Source organism: Lineus longissimus, chromosome 3, assembly GCF_910592395.1.
Source record: "Lineus longissimus chromosome 3, tnLinLong1.2, whole genome shotgun sequence".
Classification (NCBI taxonomy): domain Eukaryota; kingdom Metazoa; phylum Nemertea; class Pilidiophora; order Heteronemertea; family Lineidae; genus Lineus; species Lineus longissimus.
In genome coordinates, this window is record NC_088310.1 from 526770 (window position 1) to 549002 (window position 22233).

General features: G+C 41.9%; 2 protein-coding genes across 8 annotated transcripts in view; one reads left to right on the plus strand and one right to left on the minus strand.

Annotated features, from left to right (window-relative positions):
- Window positions 1-31: 31 nt before the first annotated feature.
- Window positions 32-13452, minus strand: LOC135485164 (spastin-like). 7 transcript variants are annotated; one of them, XR_010446531.1, is made up of 16 exons: window positions 12976-13452; window positions 12018-12101; window positions 11217-11300; window positions 10541-10726; window positions 9654-9826; window positions 8624-8665; window positions 6845-6910; window positions 6366-6416; window positions 5304-5430; window positions 4922-4986; window positions 4563-4785; window positions 4345-4436; window positions 3882-4084; window positions 3692-3762; window positions 1883-3576; window positions 32-1835 (listed from the first exon to the last, which is right to left on the minus strand). XR_010446531.1 is itself a non-coding variant. In XM_064766941.1 (15 exons), exons 1-15 carry the CDS (start codon window positions 13409-13411, stop codon window positions 3410-3412), a joined length of 2070 nt encoding a protein of 689 aa, XP_064623011.1. In that variant the 5' UTR covers window positions 13412-13452; the 3' UTR covers window positions 32-3409. The 7 variants fall into 7 exon arrangements, 6 of the variants coding, with proteins under 6 accessions (XP_064623011.1, XP_064623012.1, XP_064623013.1 ...); XM_064766941.1 differs by having other exon boundaries at window positions 32-3576; XM_064766942.1 differs by lacking the exon at window positions 8624-8665 and having other exon boundaries at window positions 32-3576.
- Window positions 13453-19745: 6293 nt separating this feature from the next.
- Window positions 19746-22233, plus strand: part of LOC135484368 (MAM and LDL-receptor class A domain-containing protein 1-like) — an 89827-nt gene continuing 87339 nt past the window's right edge. The window contains exon 1 of the mRNA XM_064765757.1: window positions 19746-19934. Within this exon, the coding sequence (XP_064621827.1) occupies window positions 19746-19934 (189 nt within the window). The remainder of the gene's footprint in view (window positions 19935-22233) is intronic.

The window sequence follows — 22233 nt, forward strand, 5'->3', positions numbered from 1 at the left end:
ATTCTCACAAGAGCTAAAATAACACCACGAGTTCTAGCCATTTACTGATTTTATTTGGTCCACACAGATTGTACACCACGGTTTGTCATACAACATATATAATATGTACAAAATATACACACGATCTTTGGTCCAAAGTTGAATAGTTAGAACAGAACAAACCACGACGACTCAGTTTAGAGGTTTTCACTATAGACAAACAAGCCTTCACAAGGTTGCCATCATTAACCCATTACTAACAGTGCTCCATTGAGTCATCCAAAACGATTTTGGTTATCCCGTAGGAGAAAAATAAATGCTTCAAAATCATTTTTATGAATTCTATTGGTCTTATGCAATGTGCAAAAGCATTTAATTTGACTAAAGCAAGAATGATCATTATGCGCCATGCATACTACAGCATAAGCTAACGGTTTGCACACCAATATTATGCAGTCGAAGTCTGAAAACTGTGCCAAATAACTCGCTCGTGGACAAAAAAAAGAGAAAAATAACAAAAAGTAAAAATATGAAATAAAACAACAGATTTCGTAGCAACAATTTCTTTGGTCGTTAGTTTTCTTGAAGAACGCCTTCTTGACCTTGAATACATATAATGTCGTATCCAATAGATATTGGAGAAGAAATTCAAGCAGGGCCTACATGTACTTGAGACAGGGCTATCCTAGTATGTTTTGTGTCAGCCACAAAGATTCCCACCTAGCACAAGATATGTAGCATGCTGGTCAATACTTATCACACCCTCAATCTTTGGTTAAAATGTTGTGGAATGATTAAAATACCTCCAGCATCACATTGTGTAACAATGGTTACATACAGACATTTGTAGAAGGGGTGAAATTGACTGACGGACCAACACAACAAAGGAATAATACCACACACTTTACAAACACAATTACCCTAAATGCTTCATAAAAATATCAACATTAAAAACATGATTTTCTTGCAAAAAAGGTTGCTAACAAAAAAGTATGAAAAAGTTCTCAAAAAGAGTCAATGACATTAAATTATAAAGCTTGGCAGTAACGAACTGACTGGCAGCGGCAGTGAAAGGGCAAGGCACACAGCTCTCTCATGGACTCAGAGACCTTTGGAGCAGGGCTTATAGATCCAAATAAATGTCAAGTTCATGATTCATAAAGAAGGTCAACATCGACTCATACCACAAGGAAAAACAGATGATATCCCAAAGAGGGGCTGACATCACAACTATCCAGAGGGAATGATACTTCTGCTGGTTAGAAGCCTTGTCACTCATGATGGCATGATATGTTTCATCAGGAGTGCAAATCATGCAAATCAAATTTATAATTCCATCCTCAGATCATCCCAAGCCATGATAAGGTAACAATGACAAAGCCTTTCAGTGCCACTCCCCAATGATTTAATACACTAAAGCTCACACAGAACACACAGATTATAAAATAACGTTCAACAAGGCCTGCACCTTGCTCACAAATCAACAATAGGGCACTTTACTGAACTTCTACAAGCAAGGCATGCCACACAAAGGCTTATCTCACTAGCTATCCTATGTGACATGTCCCTGTTCACATTTCATACATGACATGAAGAACAAGCTAGTCATTTCCAAAGAGCGGGCTACATACGATTCACGAGGTCACTTTTCACCCTCACGTCGTATTTCAAGCCTAAGTCAATTATTTTGTGACCATTGACAACCTGAATCCTATATAACTCTGGCCTTATGAGATATGTGCATGCTTAGGCACTAGCTTACAGCACTGATGCACCTTATGGTCATCAAAAGTCCGACACTTTAGCCATTCGATGTGTTGTGAGCAAGAAATCTGAAACCTAGTGAGAAGCAGAACCTATAGCACCAGGTGCCCTAGTCAACACACAGATCAAGGAGGACAACCTACAGCACCAGGTGCCCTAGTCAACAGAGCCTACAGCACCAGGTGCCCTAGCCTACAGCACCAGGTGCCCTAGTCAACAGAGCCTACAGCACTAGGTGCCCTAATCAACACACAGATCAAGGAGGACAACTTTTGGCACATCACAACATATACTGTACAGCAGAGTACACTCCAATGATACATGAACATGTATATATTTTGGCAAAAGATAATTTTATAGCATGCTGCAATTGGAAAGGCTAATAATCATTGAAGAAATCTAAGTGTAATTACTTGCAAGGTACATGTCTATACAATCCAAAGGAAATTAGTTCAAATTTGCTGCCAAAACGGATGATAGCTGAGAACAAAATGAAATCAGGCGAAGTGTCTTAAAGTTCCTGAGTTAAAATGTTTAATCAATCAATTATGACCACAAATGCCCGAATCTAAAAGGTCTGCCAGACATCGTTTTTGGTGCTGAATTATGTTAGATCTCGATGATGTTGTTTATTGTTGGCCTACATGTAAAATTAAGACAAGTCATCAGGTTACAACTGGCTGGCATATTGCTAAGCTCTCGTACGTGAATAAAATTTTGTTGTAGATATTTTTTTGACAAACTTATGATAATGGCATTGATGCATGAAAATCCTAACAACAACAGTTACAGGAGGAAAGATATGGCGATACGTTGAACACAGGGTATCATAGCGAATGCCGGCCAAGGCTAACAGGGTATCATAGCGAATGCCGACCAAGGCTAACAGTACAAAGACAGCAGCAACATAAGATCAGTGCTTGCTGTTTCTCTCAGTGAATATACTCTACCATCAATACATTAATGTGTCCCTTTATTATCATCTACTCTTCTTAATAAAATGTTCACTGCATAGCAATGACGAAAAGTAAACTCTCATAAATAATATAATACAATGATAGTTCACAACCCTTCTTTAAGTTATAAACTTTCCCCATCACATTCTATGCAGATATGATATGATTATGCTTTGGGTTACGGTAACAGAATTTGACCTCTAATCTCAGCATTTTGGTGATGGACAAACTCTCTTTCCAGAGTCTGACAGTTTTGTAGGCATCACTAAACAACACATCAGGTAGAAGGGTGGACGCAGGACTTTGTTTCTATAGAATGTTCAAGAATTTAGATATCAGGAATGTATTCATGAACAGCGTAGAGATCAATTGCTAGAATACAAGGACTAGAACATCGTACATCACAAAACAGCCTCTCCCCCATCATGTCGAAATCCTGATTCGGACTTTGGGCTCAGTCCATGTACATCGCTGTATTCCTCGTCAACAAGTGCATGAACAGAAAGATCAGGATAGGATTTAGAAATATGTAGACTTGGCACTTGACATTGTTTGTTGTGACAGAAAAAGCCTCAGCCAAAGATACTATCAACTGCTGACAGATCTATGGATTTTGCCCACACAGAGAACTTGTAACTTATAGAGATGACTGTAACATACACACCAATGCAGTCAACACTTGTCAAAGTGGCCATCACTTCCCTCCTCATTCAGCATGAAGTGACATCACCAAATTCTTTATTCCATCTATCAAACTTGTCCATGAGACCCTGAGGAACACTGTGGCGGATCTTCTTGAGCGAGTCCAAGAAGTCTACCATCTGGATGCTACGAACCTGGCTGAGATCAACATCACGCACTTGCTCGGGGGGCAGCTCTGAAACAATCAGATGGATGGTTATCAAATTCCTTACCACTTTGCAAAATAAACCAGGAACAGAGACAATTTGAACACAAATCAGATGATATAGTGAAAAATGACATCAACTCACCTCTGATTGGCCCAAGTGCAGCATCCTTGGATAGTGCTGTGATGTCACTTCCCGAGTACCCGTCGGTTAACCTGTAATACAAAATGGCATTTTGAACCATACAATCTTGAAATAACACAGGAATCATAAAAAAACTGACAAAAAGTAGCATGAATAGACAAGACTAGACTTGGATCTCAGCTGCACTTACCCAGATAAATGGTCCACTTCTTTCTTCGTCAGTGGATTTTTATGTTTCTCGAGCAGCTTAGTGAATAACAAGATTCTTGTTTCCTTATCAGGCATGGTGACATAAATCCTTTTTGCAAAACGTCGCAAGACAGCATCGTCAAGGTCTTGGGGTCGATTCGATGCCCCCATGACTAGAACTCTCTCTTCTGGGTTACTATGTACCTGAAATGACAATACAACATACTGATGAAAAGTGGATATCATATCAAGATGATTCTGCAAGCTGACAGCGCACAACCTGAGAATGTGACGGTTATGAAAACCAGGACACAGGATAAGAAGATGTTGTAGTCTGAGCACCTCAGCATGAACTTTAATGGAATACCAAATTGATTTCACTACTTTTAAAAGATTTGATGGGCAAGGTGAAAGAAGCTGCAGGAGTCCTGCAGAGGTTGGCTTTTTGTCATCAAAACACTTACCCCATCAAACTCTATTAGGAATTCGGTTTTTAATCTCCTACTGGCTTCATGTTCCCCCTCTCGTCTCTCACACAACAAGGAGTCGATCTCATCTGGAAAGAACAGAAACTGATATTGGCACATCGACATGAGACGGAAAAACGAAAGAAAAGTGACTGTGGTATACTCCTTGACATGAATGATTTCTCCACGCATGAACGACTAAGAACTTCCCTTACCTAAGAATATAATGGAAGGTTGTAACTCCCTTGCTACAGCGAACAACGCCCGCACTAACTTCTCTCCCTCACCAACATATTTCGATGTTAAAGTCGCAGCACTGATATTGAAGAAGGTGAAATTGGACTCGCTCGCAACAGCCTTGGCCAGCATGGTTTTTCCATTGCCAGGAGGGCCGAACAGCAGTAAACCTCTAGCAGGGGCCCTTAGACCAGTGAAAAGCTGCAACGAAACATCATACAATTACGTTACATACGAGACAATCAACTCCCACGACTGCAGTCAGGCATGTCCAGGGAGAGGAGTCATACGATACTGGAGAGTCGGGATAGAGAGCTGCAGAAATAGAAGAACTTACCTCAGGTCTGAGGGCTGGTAATATCACAATCTCTTGTAGAGCTTGCTTGGCTGTTTCCTGACCAGCTGCAAGAGAAAACGAGATGTATTAGCAACTCCCCACAGATAGTTTAGGATTCTCTCTACCCTTTGGGGAAATGACTTATCACTGCTGTTGAGTCAATAAAAGAGCATTGGGGGCTGTCAGAACAGACAATAATGTCTTGCATTCTACATGTTCTAGCAGTCGCCAATGACATGTTTGCCAACTTGCATAAGGCTCAGACCAACTTTGACGCTTACCATGGCGCAGGGAGAAGACAACTAGTGCCTTGTTCTTCATCCGAATGGGATATCATGGGCCCTTAACAGTAACAAAACCTGGCTTAAGAGAAACTTTTTACCTATATCAGAAAACTGAACCATTGGTCCTTGATCGATAATCTCATCCAATATGAGTGTGGCCAATTTACGGTCCACGTTCTTGAAATTTGGTGACAGTTTCTTGCCAGTTCTGCCCGACTTCTTACCCTGAAGAAAGGAAATTATCTCTGATCAGTTAGCACTGGACAAGGGTGAGGCACCGATGGGGAAGAAATGAGATATGGTGGGGAAGGGGAATTATAGACTATCAGTCAGAATTAGACAAGGGTTTGTCATGATGCGAGAGCTGATGCCCGATGGACAAGTGCAACATGGCAGAAGCTGATCTACTCCTAGCTGCAGCTCCCCTCCCAGGATCCTGCAAATGCAAGAAGACAAGAGGCAATATCATGAGAGGAACACTTGGCAGGTGAGTCGGGCCACTCTAACAGCATACAGGTGAGTCCAATACGGACCACTCTAACAGCATACTTCGGAGGGCAATTTAGTTGGCTTTAAAAGCCAGCTTAACAAACTCCCAGAATCAGTTCAGATTTCGTAATTTAGTTTTACGGCATAGTTGATTCCCCACAAGTGCTTCACCATTTAAGTAACACAGATTCGTTGCACACTTCTTTAAAAGGGACACTAGCGGGAGTTACTTATTGCAAACTGTCACTCATACATTGTTGGACATGTTATATTACTACAAATAGTTAATAGCAGTTTGGTTAGTAAGAAGACAAGAAAAGGGAAAGGTATTATTTAATCTTATCAATGCACTTGATTAATTATGAACAAGAACACAACTATGCCATTTAACCGACTGAAAGTCACGTCATCAGAGGATTTTGTGATCAAGCTTTTACTGCATCATGACAAAGGCAATCATATTCACAGCTTGGAGAGTTATTCCTAATTGGAAGCGTGGATCTATAGTATCTAGTGGACTACTACCCAAAGCATTAAGAAAGTGCACCACACAGAATCTACTACGAGGGCTGGAACAGTACAATTGTTCCTGAAAATGCATGTTAGTGAAGAAAAGCAGTGTTAGATGGGACGAACATGCCAGAAGCCGATCTGACAATCACTACGTGTACCTTGGACAGTTCTTGATGCGATGATGATCTCTTTATATGATTTCGTTTGATCTGTGAGAAAGAGTCAATTGATTAGTACATGACTAATGGTTGGTAGAGAAAGGGGGTTTATCATACGATACACATACCTGCAAACAAAATGACCCAATCACAATAACTTCATCATTTAGCATGTACCGGTATAATCTTCCTTTGTGGATAGACTTGGTATAGGATCGGAATAGCTTTCATGAACATGTTACTGATTTAAATTTGGAGAAGCTGAAAAAAAGGTGAAGCTCACAGTAATATCAGTGAAGTACAAAGATAGGAACTTTCCACCCTATTGCCCCTAGTTCTTCTGCCCTAGTCCATTACCTATCCTGCAGTTCTCGATTCAACAAACAGAAACAACAAAAGCAAATTCTGGTGAAAACTACCCAGCATATTCAAAACATGAGAAAAAGGTGCTTATAAGAAAGTCCCATAGAGTTACTCACTGCAGGTCGGCCAGTGTCAATTCCCTGGATGGGCAGACTCAAGTTCCTTGACACTGGAGCTGCACTCTGAGAAAGAGAGAAAGAAATGTGGGACTTTTTATTGCAAATCACAACTTTTTTATAAGGATTTTTGAATCAAACCATTCAGCCGTCATACACCAAGGTCATTAAAGTTGTGGCTGTTTGGAGATTGCTGGTCATGACACCCTTGTGATCCTCTCTATCATGGATATGTGTTCTACCCATCTCTTCCTATAGCTATCATGTTCAAACTTGGCATGACAACATCAATTTCATGGACTAGTACTCAATATATGGGTGTTGCGAATTGCCTGTATCTGAAAATGTTGGTCATCACTTAAAAACTTGCCATTACAATGATGAGGAGCACCACGTCATAGTGTGACTGTAAACTGGTCGCACACACGTCAACACATCACAGTACAACACCCCATGGAACTTGGAGAAAACCATCACATCACCAGTGTTATGAGACGAAATGCCACAAGTGATCAGAGAAAATAATGTGGTTTATCTGAAGTGCAGTCCAAACACTACAAATACAATCAGAAAGGTGAGGTCTTGACTTGAATACGAAGCAATTAGGAGCTTGTGTTCTAAGATGGTGTTGACGGTGAAGGGGCTCACATAACCATACCAACATTGACAAACCTGAACCACATACAACACTAGCCTAGACTAGACACCCTATCTCCACCATCCTCTAGAAAACTGCTCAAGTGGAGAAAGTTGGTGATTACACTAGTCCATTGAGCAGCAGTGTTGTTTCCAGTGGTCTCTACGGTGAGAAGTGCCATTAATCAGAGTAACATGGCAGAAATGGCAATTCCGATGAATATAAAACCAATTTACACACGCAAAATCAGCAAATGCATCATTTGTCTTATAGCCGTGTTGGGTGTAAGAATGATACATGTAATAATAAAACAATTTTGCGACCCAATAGTGGATTCCATAAACAAGCCATCAATATCATACTACTTCACAAGCATGCGTACAATCAGAGACAAGTCCTACTAGTAAGCTTCATGGGAGAAGTATTCAAGCTTTCTGGTGAACTTCACCGGACAATTCTTATTCATATTGTGACATTGAGAAAAGAACCTGTTCCATGAAAAAATGAAAACACAAAGGCTAAAACAATGAAAGGTCAGCTTTTGAAGAAAAAATTAAGAGTTTGCAAAAAGATTGAAGAAATATGGCATATTCCTGAAAAAAAAGGAATTATTTAATCCATCAATTGAAAAAAAAAGTACCTGGTTTCAGGCGTGCATTCCAAAAAATCTCGATAATTCAGTACCAGGTGAAAGTAAGAGAACTAGCTTTAAGAGTGTTGTTTAGTCAAGAGAGGGCTAAACTTGGTTAGAATTTAGAACATCTAATAACATACACATACCGCGACCCACATCTATAACAAGTAGAAGATGTGAAACACAGTCACACGCTCAAGACATCTACGCCAAACCAGGAAAATGTAACTCGATCTCTCTCCTGTTGTCACTCAGAACCATTCTGTATTATCCCGTTCTATGCAGATCACAGTGATTTCTACAGCTGGGGGTTTCAAAATCCTTCTCACAGTAGTTCATCATCATCATTGCCAAAAAGATAATGTCTCCTAACCCCTCCTTCAGACATGCTGGAACGGCCCATCCTCTGCCAACACACCGTCCCACCCACCAACCCACGAGTGACAACAGAGAGAGCGCCCTCTATCATGCCACATTCAAACCATCCCTAGATAGAAGTGTTACTTACTAGCTCAGGGTGAGAAAGCAGCCGTCTCAGTCGGTGCATTTTCTAAGTTCACACAAGAACAGAGAAGGAACTAAATATCCCAGGCATGAAATATGCAAACACTACCCGTTAGTACAAGTTCCATATGCCAAACTCTGATTTGTCATGTTTTTCTTCTGAGATATAAAACACTTGTACCATCTACTTGATTTCAACTCACGTAACTTTACAGCATACCAATAACAGAGAGAGCAAAATCAGAAATATCAGAAGTTGTTTGAAGATTTGCAACGGTAGATCTGTTGCTCTGGATCATATCTTCAGGGTTTGGTCTACTCTAATGACAAGAAGCAATAAAAGAGAGCCGATTTTAGCCTAACTGATAGCTGAAGAAAAACCCAGGCTCAGCCTCTGGTCTATATCATCACGCCTTTTTTATGAAAAATAGAAGACACTTGGTCTTGGATCACACCAAAAACAAATGCATCTTACCCAACCCTGACCAGAATACAGATGCTAATGTATATACGCCGGTGAAGAAGATCAATAGACATTATGACTTATGGGAATTCCTACACCACCGGGTGATTAAATAATCATTATCAACTCTCTAGTACTAATGTCAGAGAGTCAATCGCTTCATACAGGATGCAATGCAGTACAGGCTCTCTCCCACTTCTGTTGTCGTTAGGGGAATATCAAAACATGAGAGAGAGCAATCTAACAGAGATCTGGTCAAACTCATTTTTATCAGAGTTCGATAGACGGGGGGGGGGGGCCTCATTATCTCATTAACTGCCGGTAGGTTTGATATCTTACAATACAGAAGGCAAACAATAACCATGCAATGTCAATGAATGCCATTTGTACAGTAGTGCTATAATAGAAGGCAATTGTAATATGAATTTGTAACGGTCATCTACCTAACATGTCGAATTTGTCCCGCTCAGTAAAACCTGTAGGGTGACCTGATCTAGGGTCAGAAGGCCTGAGAACTCAACACCACCTATCACGTTCAAGTTATTCTTTCAAAGCCATTCCTGGTACTTACAGCTTCAGATGGTGTTGCATTCGATGGTACTCTTACTGCTGGCTTTCTTACTGGTGAGGATGTTGGCGAGGGGAGAGCACGTGGGGGTTTTGCCCGCGGAAGGGTATTACTCTTGTACGTGAGGACTCTTCGTTGTACAGCTGGGCTGGGCTGCCTTTCTGTTGGTCCCCCTCCTGGAAGAAACAGACGCTCGTCAGTGACTTGCACCAAGAAGCTGTGTATCTAAAGTCTCTTGGTTTTCCACAAGCACTTTGGAATTACTACAATCCCAGTCACCAGAGAAACATGATGTGCAGGGGTTACAAAGAACAACAATGAAGCCATTGTTTGAACTCAACAAGCTAAGAACCAGTCAGTCACTTAGCTGGGAGGCTAACCCATAGCCTCTCCATCATGAGGCCATTGCTCTTCCACTACGCCACCACTGTCTCACATTCTCCACAAACGCTTGCTCATGATGTCGGAGGCTAGACGATAAACTCCGCCCAAGAAAGTTATGTTGCACTTTGAATACCGGTTTAAATAAACAGTTTTAAAAAAACATCAAACCATGAAAGAGACTTCAAAGTGATAAGCCAGCAAATTTGTATCCATTTTATCTACCTGGAATAACCAACAAATGAAAGAGGCTTTCCAGACTCCAAAGGTTCTTACATTTTTTTTTTCTTAGAGAGATAAACTTGGTTGCAAAATGCTCAAAGGGATCAAGGAGGTATGACTAATGTCTGCATAAGCTTTTCCATATCGAATGTACCAGAGATAAAGCCAATTTGCCTGAGTATCCTCCACATTTTACTGATTACAATCATATGAAAAGGCAAAAGCAAAAGCAAAGCAAAGTAGAAAGTGTTTTGAAATGAAATAAAACAAAAACATTGGGAATGTACCTTTAATGCTGCTATCGCTTGTTTTACGTTCAAGCGAGCCACCACCTCCCCCATTCCCACTCTCTGAGATGCTGCGAGCTCGACTGCTGGTGGGCGTTGTAGCGGCCGAATGAACACGGCATATACCACTGCCAATATTATCAACATTACCATGATAGATCCGTGCTTCTTTTTGGATCATTTCCTCTGAAAAAAACAGAAAGGATGTAGTGTCTGGTTACTTGTTTGGAGCTGTTGGAGCCCTTAGAAAATCTAGCTCACTTAAAGTCTCATGTACATGTAATGAAACAAGTGGAAGTGAACCCTATGCAGACACTCAAACGTCAAATACACAAGGCGAACTTGATCTACTAAAGATCCATCAGATCAAGACTCAATGTTGGCCAAACTTTGACAAATAACTGATGAGACATTGATTTCATACAAGAGAAGTATTATATTATGATGTAGCATAGGCAAAGCCCTCGGGGCGTGTATGAACATTCTCTGGTGGAGTGTTGCAGTATTTGCCAAAGGTTATTTGCTGGGAATGTACACCATGAGTCAGGCTGAGGGAATTGCTCAGTCATTGTCAGTCCTGCCGTTATATCTTATCGTGATTGGCGTGATGGCGCTGGAGTGGAAGGCGGTGGGTTGGGTTGTTTGATAGCAACCAAGAACTTCACAATAAACTTACCTAAGCATCCAAGTCTATCTTTCGCCATGCCTAAGTTTGCCTTCATTTTTTCTTGGAGTCTACGAGCTCTATCAGCCCCTTCCCCTAAAATAAGAAGATTGTGATTTAAACTTGCCAAGATAATGATTGTTCAGCAGCAGAAAAGTGCTGTTGACTGTTGAGCGAAAGGGGGCTTTCTGAACGTATTATAAAATAAAGTCTAGCTTTTTGCTCAGACTCCAAGTCAGAGTTCTCCACATGCTTTTCTCAAGGTGCGGTGGTACCTTGATATTCAAAACATTTTGTCTGTGTGCAACACAAGGTAAGGTGAGCCCTAGCTATTTCAAGTTAGCGTTGCCCTATAGAAACCCTTTAAAACATCTAGCGCAAGGTAGGGTGGTAAGTTGTCAAAGAAGGATGGGTCCCCAAGACAAATGGCCTAGTGGAGAACACTGCAAGTGAACTTTACAAGATGACAACTGTAACAGACATTGCACTGGCATGACTTGATGAAAACTGAGTTGAAAGTACATCTATGACAGCGACTCATCAAGGGAGTATTGCTCACCCGCAGTGAGTAAGTCACCGAGTGCATCCTCAGCCGCTGATATGACACTGGATCAATGCTTTCTGTATCACAGCCTCATGACAAGCCCAGTGTGCGACAGTCATACATGTCATAGCAATCCAATGCATGGCAGTATCCCTGGTCAAGAAAAACACAAATAATTTTTACATGTCGTTGACATGAGATTAACGCCCGTTGATCAGTATTAATTTGTTGGACCAGCTCAATTGCCAAGAATAATACCAAGATCTTACCATGTCCAACTAGATCTACCGCTATCCCCTTCTCTAACTCTAAGATGCCCTTCTTATACAACTCAACTGCATACTCCTTTCGACCTAGAAAGTATGCAAGATGAGGAGTGTGAATGTAACAGTCAAGATAAAGCATGCAGCAGAAAGTTTATGGTTTGTAACAGCAGTAATATGACCTGGAACAGGAAAGGTATGACCTACGTCAGAAATGTCAATGGTTTGTAACAGAACAGCAGTATGACCTGGAACAGGAAAGGTATGACCTGCAGCAGAAAGGATGGTGGTCTGTAACAGCACAGCAGTATAGGATTTGTAGTTCACTCAAACAGCAAAGATATGACCTGCAGGAGAAAGGTTTGGTCTGTACAGCAGTAATATAACATGTAACAGCAAAGGAATGACCTACATTTAAGAAGGGACAAGGTTATGGTCCATAAGTGTAACAGCACAACAGTTTATGATCTGTAACAGCAAAGATGACCTGCAGCAGAAGGATTATATGGTTAATCTAATGTAAGTAACACTAACAGCAGTTTGCCAGTAGGCATATCAGATAAAGTGATACAGGAGGATAAAGTGAACCCACAATAGAAGGCATATCAGATATAGTGATACAGGAGGATAAAGTGAACCCACAATAGAATAGAAGTCAGGAGTTTCGAAAATTTAACTCATCTCACCTTACGGTGAAACGTAATTTACAATAATCATGCCCCTGTTAGCCGATTGCTGATGATTGGTAGCACTACATAACAGACGTTGCATATAGGCCTAGGCCTATATGGTGTGTGGTAATGTATAGGCCTAGGCTACATCTAGGCCTATTGTATATGGGCCAACCATATGATATAGGCCCAACGATGAATGAACGCACTGAAAGAGAAACTAGGCTATTCATTTCAATGAATTAAGATATTAGGTACGGCGAGAACAGCTGTTTATGAACAATATAGCTTACCCTTGTCTTCCTCGTCAATCTTGAGAGCTTTCGAGATGTGTTCAAACGCTCGTCTGTGGTAATATTTCTGTAAATCCACAGCAGGATCCTGCACCACGTCCCCTTTCCTCGACGCCATGTCACCACCATCGGCCTGGGAATGGCCTTGTCCCGGTGACTCCACTGATACGGAAACCTGAACTTTGTCATGATCAGAATCGGTGGCAGACGCTTTTTGTATTTTGCATGGCAATGCAAGATGTCGGTGTCGATAGATAAACACCAAAACAACCCAGATTTGGAAGGCAAGGGCACGGATAACCGTAAAAAGAATAACAAGAGGGAATGCTAGGATTTGTAAATTCCTATAATGCACCGATGGATTGTCTCTTCCCCCTCCACGGCCCTGTTTGTCACCCTTTTTACCGGACGTTTTTCCTCCACCTTTCCGCTGCATTCGGCCGCCATTACAATTACAACTGATGCATTGTGGGATGGATGGGCAAAGTGATTGATATACTTTATATATTCAAATTTTCAAATTCAAAGCAGTTTATTGAGCCAGATGAATACTACATTCATATAGGTTTATAAATACAATAAACAGGTGCGGGATAGGCGACGCGCGGGATAGAGAGAGCATGGAGGTATTATTAATAATACCTCCATGGAGAGAGGATGCAGAGGAAAGTAAAACAGGCACTGAGGGATCTGTCTTAGGAAATGTACCCTGACCATCAGCGTGCGGAGGTGATGTGACTACAAATGATAATAAAAAAGACTGTGGCTATTATTACGGCAGTCTCTAATGCATTTTACATGCGAACAACTGGCTATTCTTACGGCGGTCACTTTCACTTTTGAGCCTTAATCCTACTCCAAACCTAACCTAGACCCTGTCTCTTACTCCTAACACTAACCCCTCCTTAACCCTTCCCTAACACTAATCCTTGTCCCCTAATCTTCAGTTTAATCCCTAAAATCGCTGAAATTTTTATTGTTACGGTCACGTAAGAATAGCCACTTTGAATAAAAAAAGCGTTAGAGTCTACAGAGAAATCATATAACACTAACAGCAAAATAAATGCGTTATAAAATATGTATATTACAAAAGATGAAACAGTGGAATGGAAGCAGGCACGATGTGGAAAAGTATTGACAACATCTATTAAGTTGAAGTTTTAGTTTTGGTGGAAAGCTATGTAGAGGCTTCATAAATAAAGTTGGCTGCTTGGGTTAATGTTTTACCACTAGAATTAAGGATATAGAAGACCTGTTTCTCTTTGTCCAGCCCAAGGACCCTGTCTCGAAGTGAAGACAGCAGAGTCGTTCTTATCAGCTTCAATTTGGGGACAGCTAAGGAGAAAGTGGGTTTCGTCCCCAATAATGTTTTGATTTAAATCATTTTTACAAAAGTTACAAAATCGTTCATCTCTGGGGGTTTTAGGGCGTGAATAGCGTCCTCTTTCAATTTCAAGGTTGTGGTCACTAATTCTAAACTTAGTAAATCTTGCCCTTTTGGCCGTTATCTTAATTTCATTTAGATAATCTTCCATTAGGAAGTGGCTCTTAATGTTGGAATAAAGGAGCAATTTGCCTCCATCCTTTTGGGTTTCCACTATATATGTGGTCTGCTGGTATGACCCATATTTTGGGTATTGTAAAATTGTTATGACGAATATATTATAAAAACCTTTACATTAGAATATCAATTAGTGTAAGAAATATCTATCGAAAAAGTCAAGATCACTTTAGGGTGATATTTCTTGAGATGAAAACGAAAGAACATAATAATGAAGGCACATTAGCAAAACCAAAATATTGATCTTTCAGAAATTGGTTAGTTATTAAACTCAACGGAAAGTAGTCGTGATCGCGTAATAGACGAACGCCTGCTAACCTAATACACGTTGCACCGTGATGCATATCTTTGCTAATTTTGACTATTGCTCTACAGCCATGCATATGCAGCATAGTTAATTAATTCTAAGATATGCATGCATCATGCCATGGTGACCAAATAGAGGATCACCGATGTTGATGTCTGGGACATGTCCTATCCTCCCATGCAGCCATTGCAGGCCCTTACATCCTCTATAATGGTATTGGTACTGTTTACATCCGTCAAGGAGACACATATTGATGGATACCATCGGTATGTGGTCTCGAAAAGCCGGTTCCAATGACCACTCGTACTCTGGAAAGAAGCTGAGATTGCTCTGGGACTCGCTAGTCCCCACGGGCCCGGCTATAAAACACCGGCACCACGACGTGCTCGTCTTCGATGAGAAGGAAAAGGAGGTCCTAATCATAGAAATAGCCGTCAGCTCCGACAGACACGTCCTAGCACGTGCGGAGGAGAAACGATCGAAGTACTGTGGCTGTGACTATCTCATCTCTCTCATCTCTCTCATCATGTTGTCAACACGGTGGAGCAGCCAGGACTGATTCGGCCTGGCTGTGACTTCCTCATCTCTCTCTGTGACTGCGTCATCTCTCTCGCCATGTTGACAACTTGGCAGAGCAGCCAGGACTGATTCGCCTGGCTGTGACTTCCTCATCTCTCTCACCATGTTGACAACTTGGCAGAGCAGCTAAGGTGAGTTGGCCTGGCTGTGACTGTCTCATCTCTCTCATCATGTTGTCAACACGGTGGAGCAACCAGGACTGATTCGGCCTGGCTGTGACTGCCTCATCTCTCTCACCATGTTGACAACTTGGCAGAGCAGCCAAGACTGATTTGGCCTGGCTGTGACTGTCTCATCGCTCTCACCATAATTATTGTGAACACGTCGGAGCAGCCAGAACTGATTCGGCCTGGCTGTGACTGCCTCATCTCTCTCACCATGTAGACAACTTGGCAGAGCAGCCAAGACTGGTTTGGCTTGGCTGTGACTTCCTCATCTCTCTCTCATCATGTTGTCAACACGGTGGAGCAGCTCGACTGATTCGGCCTGGCTGTGACTGTTTCATCTCTCTCACCATAATTATTGTGAACACGTCGGAGCAGCCAGAACTGATTCGGCCTGGCTGTGACTGCCTCATCTCTCTCACCATGTTGGCAACACGGTGGTGCAGCCAGGACTGATTCGGCTTGGCTGTGACTGTCTCATCTCTCTCACCATGTTGGCAACACGGTGAGCAGCCATGACTGATTCGGCTTGGCAGTGACTGTCTCATCTCTCTCACCATGTTGACAACTTGGCAGAGCAGCCAAGACTGATTTGGCCTGCCTGTAACTGTCTCATCTCTCTCAACATGTTGTCAACACGGTGTAGCAGCCAGGACTAATTCGGCCTGGCTATGACCGTTTCATCTCTCTCATCATGCTGTCCACGTACCACAGTGGGGCAGCCAGGACTAATTCGGCCTGGTTGTGACTGTCTCATCTCTCTTACCATATTAACAACTAGGCAGTGCAGCGAAGACTGATGTGGCCTGGCTGTGATTTCCTCATCTCTCTCACCATGAAGACAACTTGGCAGAGCAGCCAAGACTGATTTGGCCTGGCTGTGAATGTCTCATATCTCTCACCATGTTGGCAACACGGTGGTGCAGCCAGGACTGATTCGGTTTGGCTGTGACTCTCTCATCTCTCTCACCATGTTGGCAACACAGGGAGCAGCCAGGACTGATCATTCGGCTTGGCAGTGACTGTCTCATCTCTCTCACCATGTTGACAACTTGGCAGAGCATCCAACACTGATGTGGCCTGCCTGTGACTGTCTCATCTCTCTCATCATGTCAGACGGAGTACGCATAGTGAAGCGGCATGGCACATCCAGCAAAGACTTGGTACACTCTCTGGCAACTTGGCGAGCTATGAAGGGGAGGGCACATCCAGAAGAGATATGGTGCTACTATCTCGTTGCATTTTCAAGAACGTCTTTAAAAAACTGCATTGGGAATTCACCAGTATGTTTGTATAAGAAATACATATACATGCCAAAAATCAAGTCAAGAAAGAAAAATGCGTCATATTTTTAACAACCTACGTGGTTAAGATGCAGGCAGATTGTCTTATTTTAATTTTCGGCACCACACCATTGTTTGTTTCACTCAAGTACAAATGTCGGGTATTTTTCAGTAGTGGTATATTATAATTTTCAGGGTTGTTTCACTGGAGATGACTACCATTGCAGCCTGGTTGAAGTCTGGCAGTCAGAGTACTTGCGTCAGAAAAAGATCTGGCGTACTATGAAAAACTCTGACAGGCCTTTTGGGACCCCTCACCTTTTGGCCAGCCCTGTGTGACCAGGCATGCCATCCGTGTTCCAGATTAACTGGCACATGGCCTAACCTTGGTCTTGGGAATACAACCTGGCCGTGATGGCATACTTTCTCTGGCAAGCCTCGGTCCTCATCTGGCATACCACCCCTCACCAATGTCTTGCCGCACCTGTGCCAACCATGGCCCGTTGAAAAAAAAGCAATAAAAACAAAAAGTGCATAATTTTTTTGGGTCCTTCCGAGATTCGAACTCGCACCATTTGCCAATGTGCATCGCTGATCTTGTTTACTGACTAACAACACGTGCGTTTCTTACTTGATGACGTAAGGCAAAGTTACTGAGCTCTATACACAATGGTACGAACCTACCTGTAAAAAAAAAATCGCGTCCGGCTCCAAGTTCGACCGACTCGGCACTCGATCCATGGGACGGACATTCGCCTTGAAAGACTCCAGCATATCCATCGGTTGCCGCGGCCTATGAACCGATACTAGTGCCCCCCCCCCCCCCCCACCCGTATCAGTATGCAACTGCCTGGGGATGGAATGGAAACCTGTACTCGGTCGTTTTCCTTCACCGGATGTAATAAGTTGAGTGGGAGTAATATGAAAACCTGATTCCAGCCTAGCCAGGGTTGGACCAAGTTCGTGCTCAAACATTTACTTAATTATTTTAATAATAAATTTCAATGTCAATGTAAATGTACACAATGGTACGAACCTACCTGTAAAAAAAACCTCGCGAGCCGGACTGAGATGGAGCTGAGGAAAAAATGCATGGGCCTATCAAGTTAATACACTAGAATGTAGCATGTAAGTGGATACTGGACGAGACCGCCCCTTGTGAACCCTCGATGTGCTACATGCGGCGACATGCACTTGGCACCTAGTGATGCACGAGCGGGCTCTCCGATGAAGACTTGAGAACTTTCCTTGACGGAGCTCGGCCTACGTGGATATGAAAGCAAGAAACTGACTGAAGTGGATTGGGCCTCGATTTTGTGAGTAAAGTACTATTCTTCGATGTATGATGTCGATATGAGGCCGCTCACTTATAGTCTTGTTTCGATTTCGATTTAGTAAGCAGCCATGAAGTTATTTGATATATGACATGGTAATGATTTGACAAATGATCAAATGAGCTGTGTTCGTTACCCTCGGCCGACTGGTTACTCAATATCGTATTGGTCTGCTATTACTCCCCAAGACTTCAATTCAAAGTATTTTATTTTTTAACTCCTTATCTAACTTAGTTGTTGAAGTTTTTAGTATGTAAATTCGCCCATTTGGCTGCCTGGCACTCTGCCTTTCCCTGCGCTTCGGGTCGATATCAGTAAGTTTGGTTTATATTTTATTCGTATTTCTCTCCTTTTTCCCCGTGATTTCTCAGAGCCTTCGAGGATTTGTGAAATACATGTTTTTGGGGTGTTTTTCCTGTTCGCAATAAATTCTAACTCTGTCTCGAATTTTGTATCATTGCAGTTCATCAAGTTGATCTCCGAAGGCTGACGCCAAGAATACGACCCTTGACGATTGTTTTCAGCGGAGCAGGATATGAAAGTACCGGTAGGATTACAAATCTAGTCTTTGATTATAACCCTTTGCTACACTCGCCAATAACATGTTTCAGCTCATCTCTTGGAACAATTTAAAAAGAGGAAATTAAAAAGAGAAATTGGAACAATGTTCGGTTTTATGCAAAGGCGACGGACGTAAAAGTGTGTTTTGGTGTTGTTCAAAATATCATTGCGAAGCGCATATATTGTTGTATTCTTAAATGCCTCACTGCATGTTATGTTGTCAGACACATTATCGCTTTGATTTCAAGATCATTCCGTTGGTCGTGAAAATTGCACGTTTTCAGGGTTTATATCAGGAACCTCGTCAACAGTGCACTCTCTGTTACACCAACACTTGATTGTTTCATGTATTATAGCTTTTCCTTCAAAATCTAAACAGCGGACAGCTTAAAGACTTTACATAACCCTGAAACTAAGTTTCATTTGTCAGCCACCCTGGTTACCCTTTACAATATCAAGACTGTAACGCCTAAAGGTTTGATAATCAACTAATGACACTGAAACCGATTCGAATTTTCCAACCATCCGAAATAGATTTTCCTTCACAATGTCAAGACCGTAACAGATAGCTTGAAAGGCCTATTTTATGAGAAGACCGTAACGAATAGCTTAATGGCCTAATAATAAATTACATTAACAGTGAAAATATTTCGAATTTTCCAGCCATCCTAAATTATATCATGTTACCCTTGAAGACCGTAACGAATAGCTTGAAGGCCAACTTATCAAACATTAACACTGAAACTACATGTAATTCGAAATTTCCAGCCATCTTAAAAACTAAGTTTTCCCTTTACAATGTCAAGACTTTAACTAATACCTTAAAGGCTTAATTATCAAACATTTACACTGAAACTAAGACAAAACCCTCAACGTCATCGTTAGCATCACCCTTGTCATTAACTTTTAACCAACTTCAGACTTAAAATATATTCAAAATCCCTAAAAATCTAGTGGAGACAAATTTGAGAAACAATCGAAATGTTGATGTTGACAAGGTTCCTGGGACAGCTCGATTTCGTCATTGATGTTGAGGGACAGGGCGATACCACTGCTGCGGAGTATGATGATGACCAGGGGAAGAAGAACAAGATGGGGTCAACAAGAAAGGCGGCCGAAGAGTTGGGAGAGTCAAGTATATACTTTAACTGGTTCTACAACACGAATGAGGTGAAACGATGAAACCATTTGCTTTATTTGATCTCATCTTTCGAAACTTGCCGAGTGAGACTCCGAATGATGATCTTGAAAAGTCAGGCCACTTGACAACCCTGGACGGCATCTCTGATCATTGCCGGCATCATTTCTTATCAAAGAAGAGACATCGATATCGTATTTTGTCGTTTCCATGGTAAGTCGGTAAGGTTTTTAGTTCCTTCAAAATAGGCCTCGGTGATAATTTTGTCTGTAAGGCGCTTTGGTGATTTGAATGTCTGACCGGTTATCATGTCATGAGTTCAGCTCAGCTCTTGGTGCGTAAACCAAATACCATGTGATGGCTGTGCATGTGACCACTCCTCTGTTTAGGCTCAGATCCGCGAGAGTGTGGTTTTCAACAGGGCCTAAAATGCTATGCTGGGCAATTCCCAAGACCAACCAAATTGGCTGAAAATAGGCTTATTGACGATATATCATTTTCAACTGTCAATCAGGCCGAAGTGTTACAAATAGGATCGCTGGCAAGGCTAGGCCTACTGATACACTCTATGCATTCATGATAAGCTAGAGCAACCACCTCCCACCCCCCCCCCCCCCAACTTTGATGAGTACAGACCTGAAACCTAGTTATTGTCATGCCTGACGCTGTATCGCCCCCCCCCCCCCGCACGATGTTAAAGGCCTAAAGTTCAAGTATGTACCACCAACAGGCTATGTTTGTTTCTCCTTCAATGTGGGCAAATTCATCAGTTTAGCAATTGTGGTAACGGTATCGGTATGGTAAGGTATCCCATCTTGTTATTACTAATTCCAACCAGTGCAATCTCATTGACGTGGAAGCCACGTGCTCACCTCAACCCCATGGAGATTGGTTCCAAGTGATATTCCTAGATGTCTCTCTCAGTAAAGCTAATTATGGGAATTGAGGGGAGTCGTCGAAATGATTCGATCAGCTTGTGAGATTCTTGGAGGCCAAACAAATTTTAAAATCAATTTCCCTGGTTCTGAAGACCGTGGGTGTGCCAAATTATTTCAGTTCTTTCCGAAGGAATTGTGTATTGTTTTTCGGCCTACTTTATGGGCCCTATTAAGGTCGAAGATGATAAGGCCTGAGGTGATCGAGGACATGTCATGTTTCGATCCCGTTTCAATCTATTGATTCAGGTCCTCCAGTAATTTCAGCTGTAGTACGTACGCCATATCATTGACCGTGTAAACGTCCATGGTGACCGAGTTTGTGGTCTTCATGGACAAAAAAGCATGTTTTGATTTTGAAATTTTTCCAGTAATTTCAGCTGTCGTACATAGTCAAAAACTCGCGGGACTCAGTACCTGGCCACAAATCCATCTAACTCTCAGTCTGTGGTCTCTAACGTCAATAGCTTTACTCAGATGATATTGTGCTTCTATTATGTTACAGATGACAGCTTAACAGATGTTTCTGCACATCTTTTGTCATCTTCTCTTCAATCCATATCGTGTTTGAGCGAGCTCTGCATGGCCGACTTCGTAACTAAAAAACAAGAAGTGCAGCATTGATCAGAATGACTCCGTTTGACAGTTAGCGTAATGTTTTGAAAATGTCTGCGTATGCTTTATTTGATCAGCGAGCCAGATCGTGCTACTGTAAATGTTTTGAAGTTGGAATTCCATGATTTTCAAAAGAACCTTATAGGGGTCCTGTTTTATCAGTTGTGGCCACCAATTGATATTTCGTGAAAGCCTTTGTCCAAGTGCCATGTGCTTTCCTCTACAGAGCGCTTGCTGTGTATGTTCAGAGTTACAACCTCACATTTCCCTATCACACATGGTGAAATATTTCATGGCTTATTTTGAATAAACTCCATTTGCATTGTCTTTATTCATAATCTATTGGCAAATTATAAACATATTTTGGTCATCTTGATTGGGTTGCGTGAATGATATTTAGATTAGAATGTATTATTCTGTTTTAATTAGACTGTGTTGTGGTCGAAAATGGAGAAAAAGTGTTGATCTGTTTATTTTTAAAGATTCTAATATGTTTACGGTGGATGCCCACCTCTCCAATCACCTCTCTGCTCTTGTCTCCAGAGTTGAGTAAGCGCTGACGATCTTTGGCCAAATGTCACCATTGCCTTGTGTCTCACACCACTCAAGGATAACTGAACCCCCCGAGAGCGCATCTTCTTTCAAATCTAATGCCGAGTTGGATATTTCCCTCTCAAGAGCGCAAACACGAGAATGCCATCCCAAATGCAATTACCGATTCCGTTGCAATGTTTGAATTGTCCGTGCAGTATGCTTTAGGAGCTGCGGACTAATTCCACCA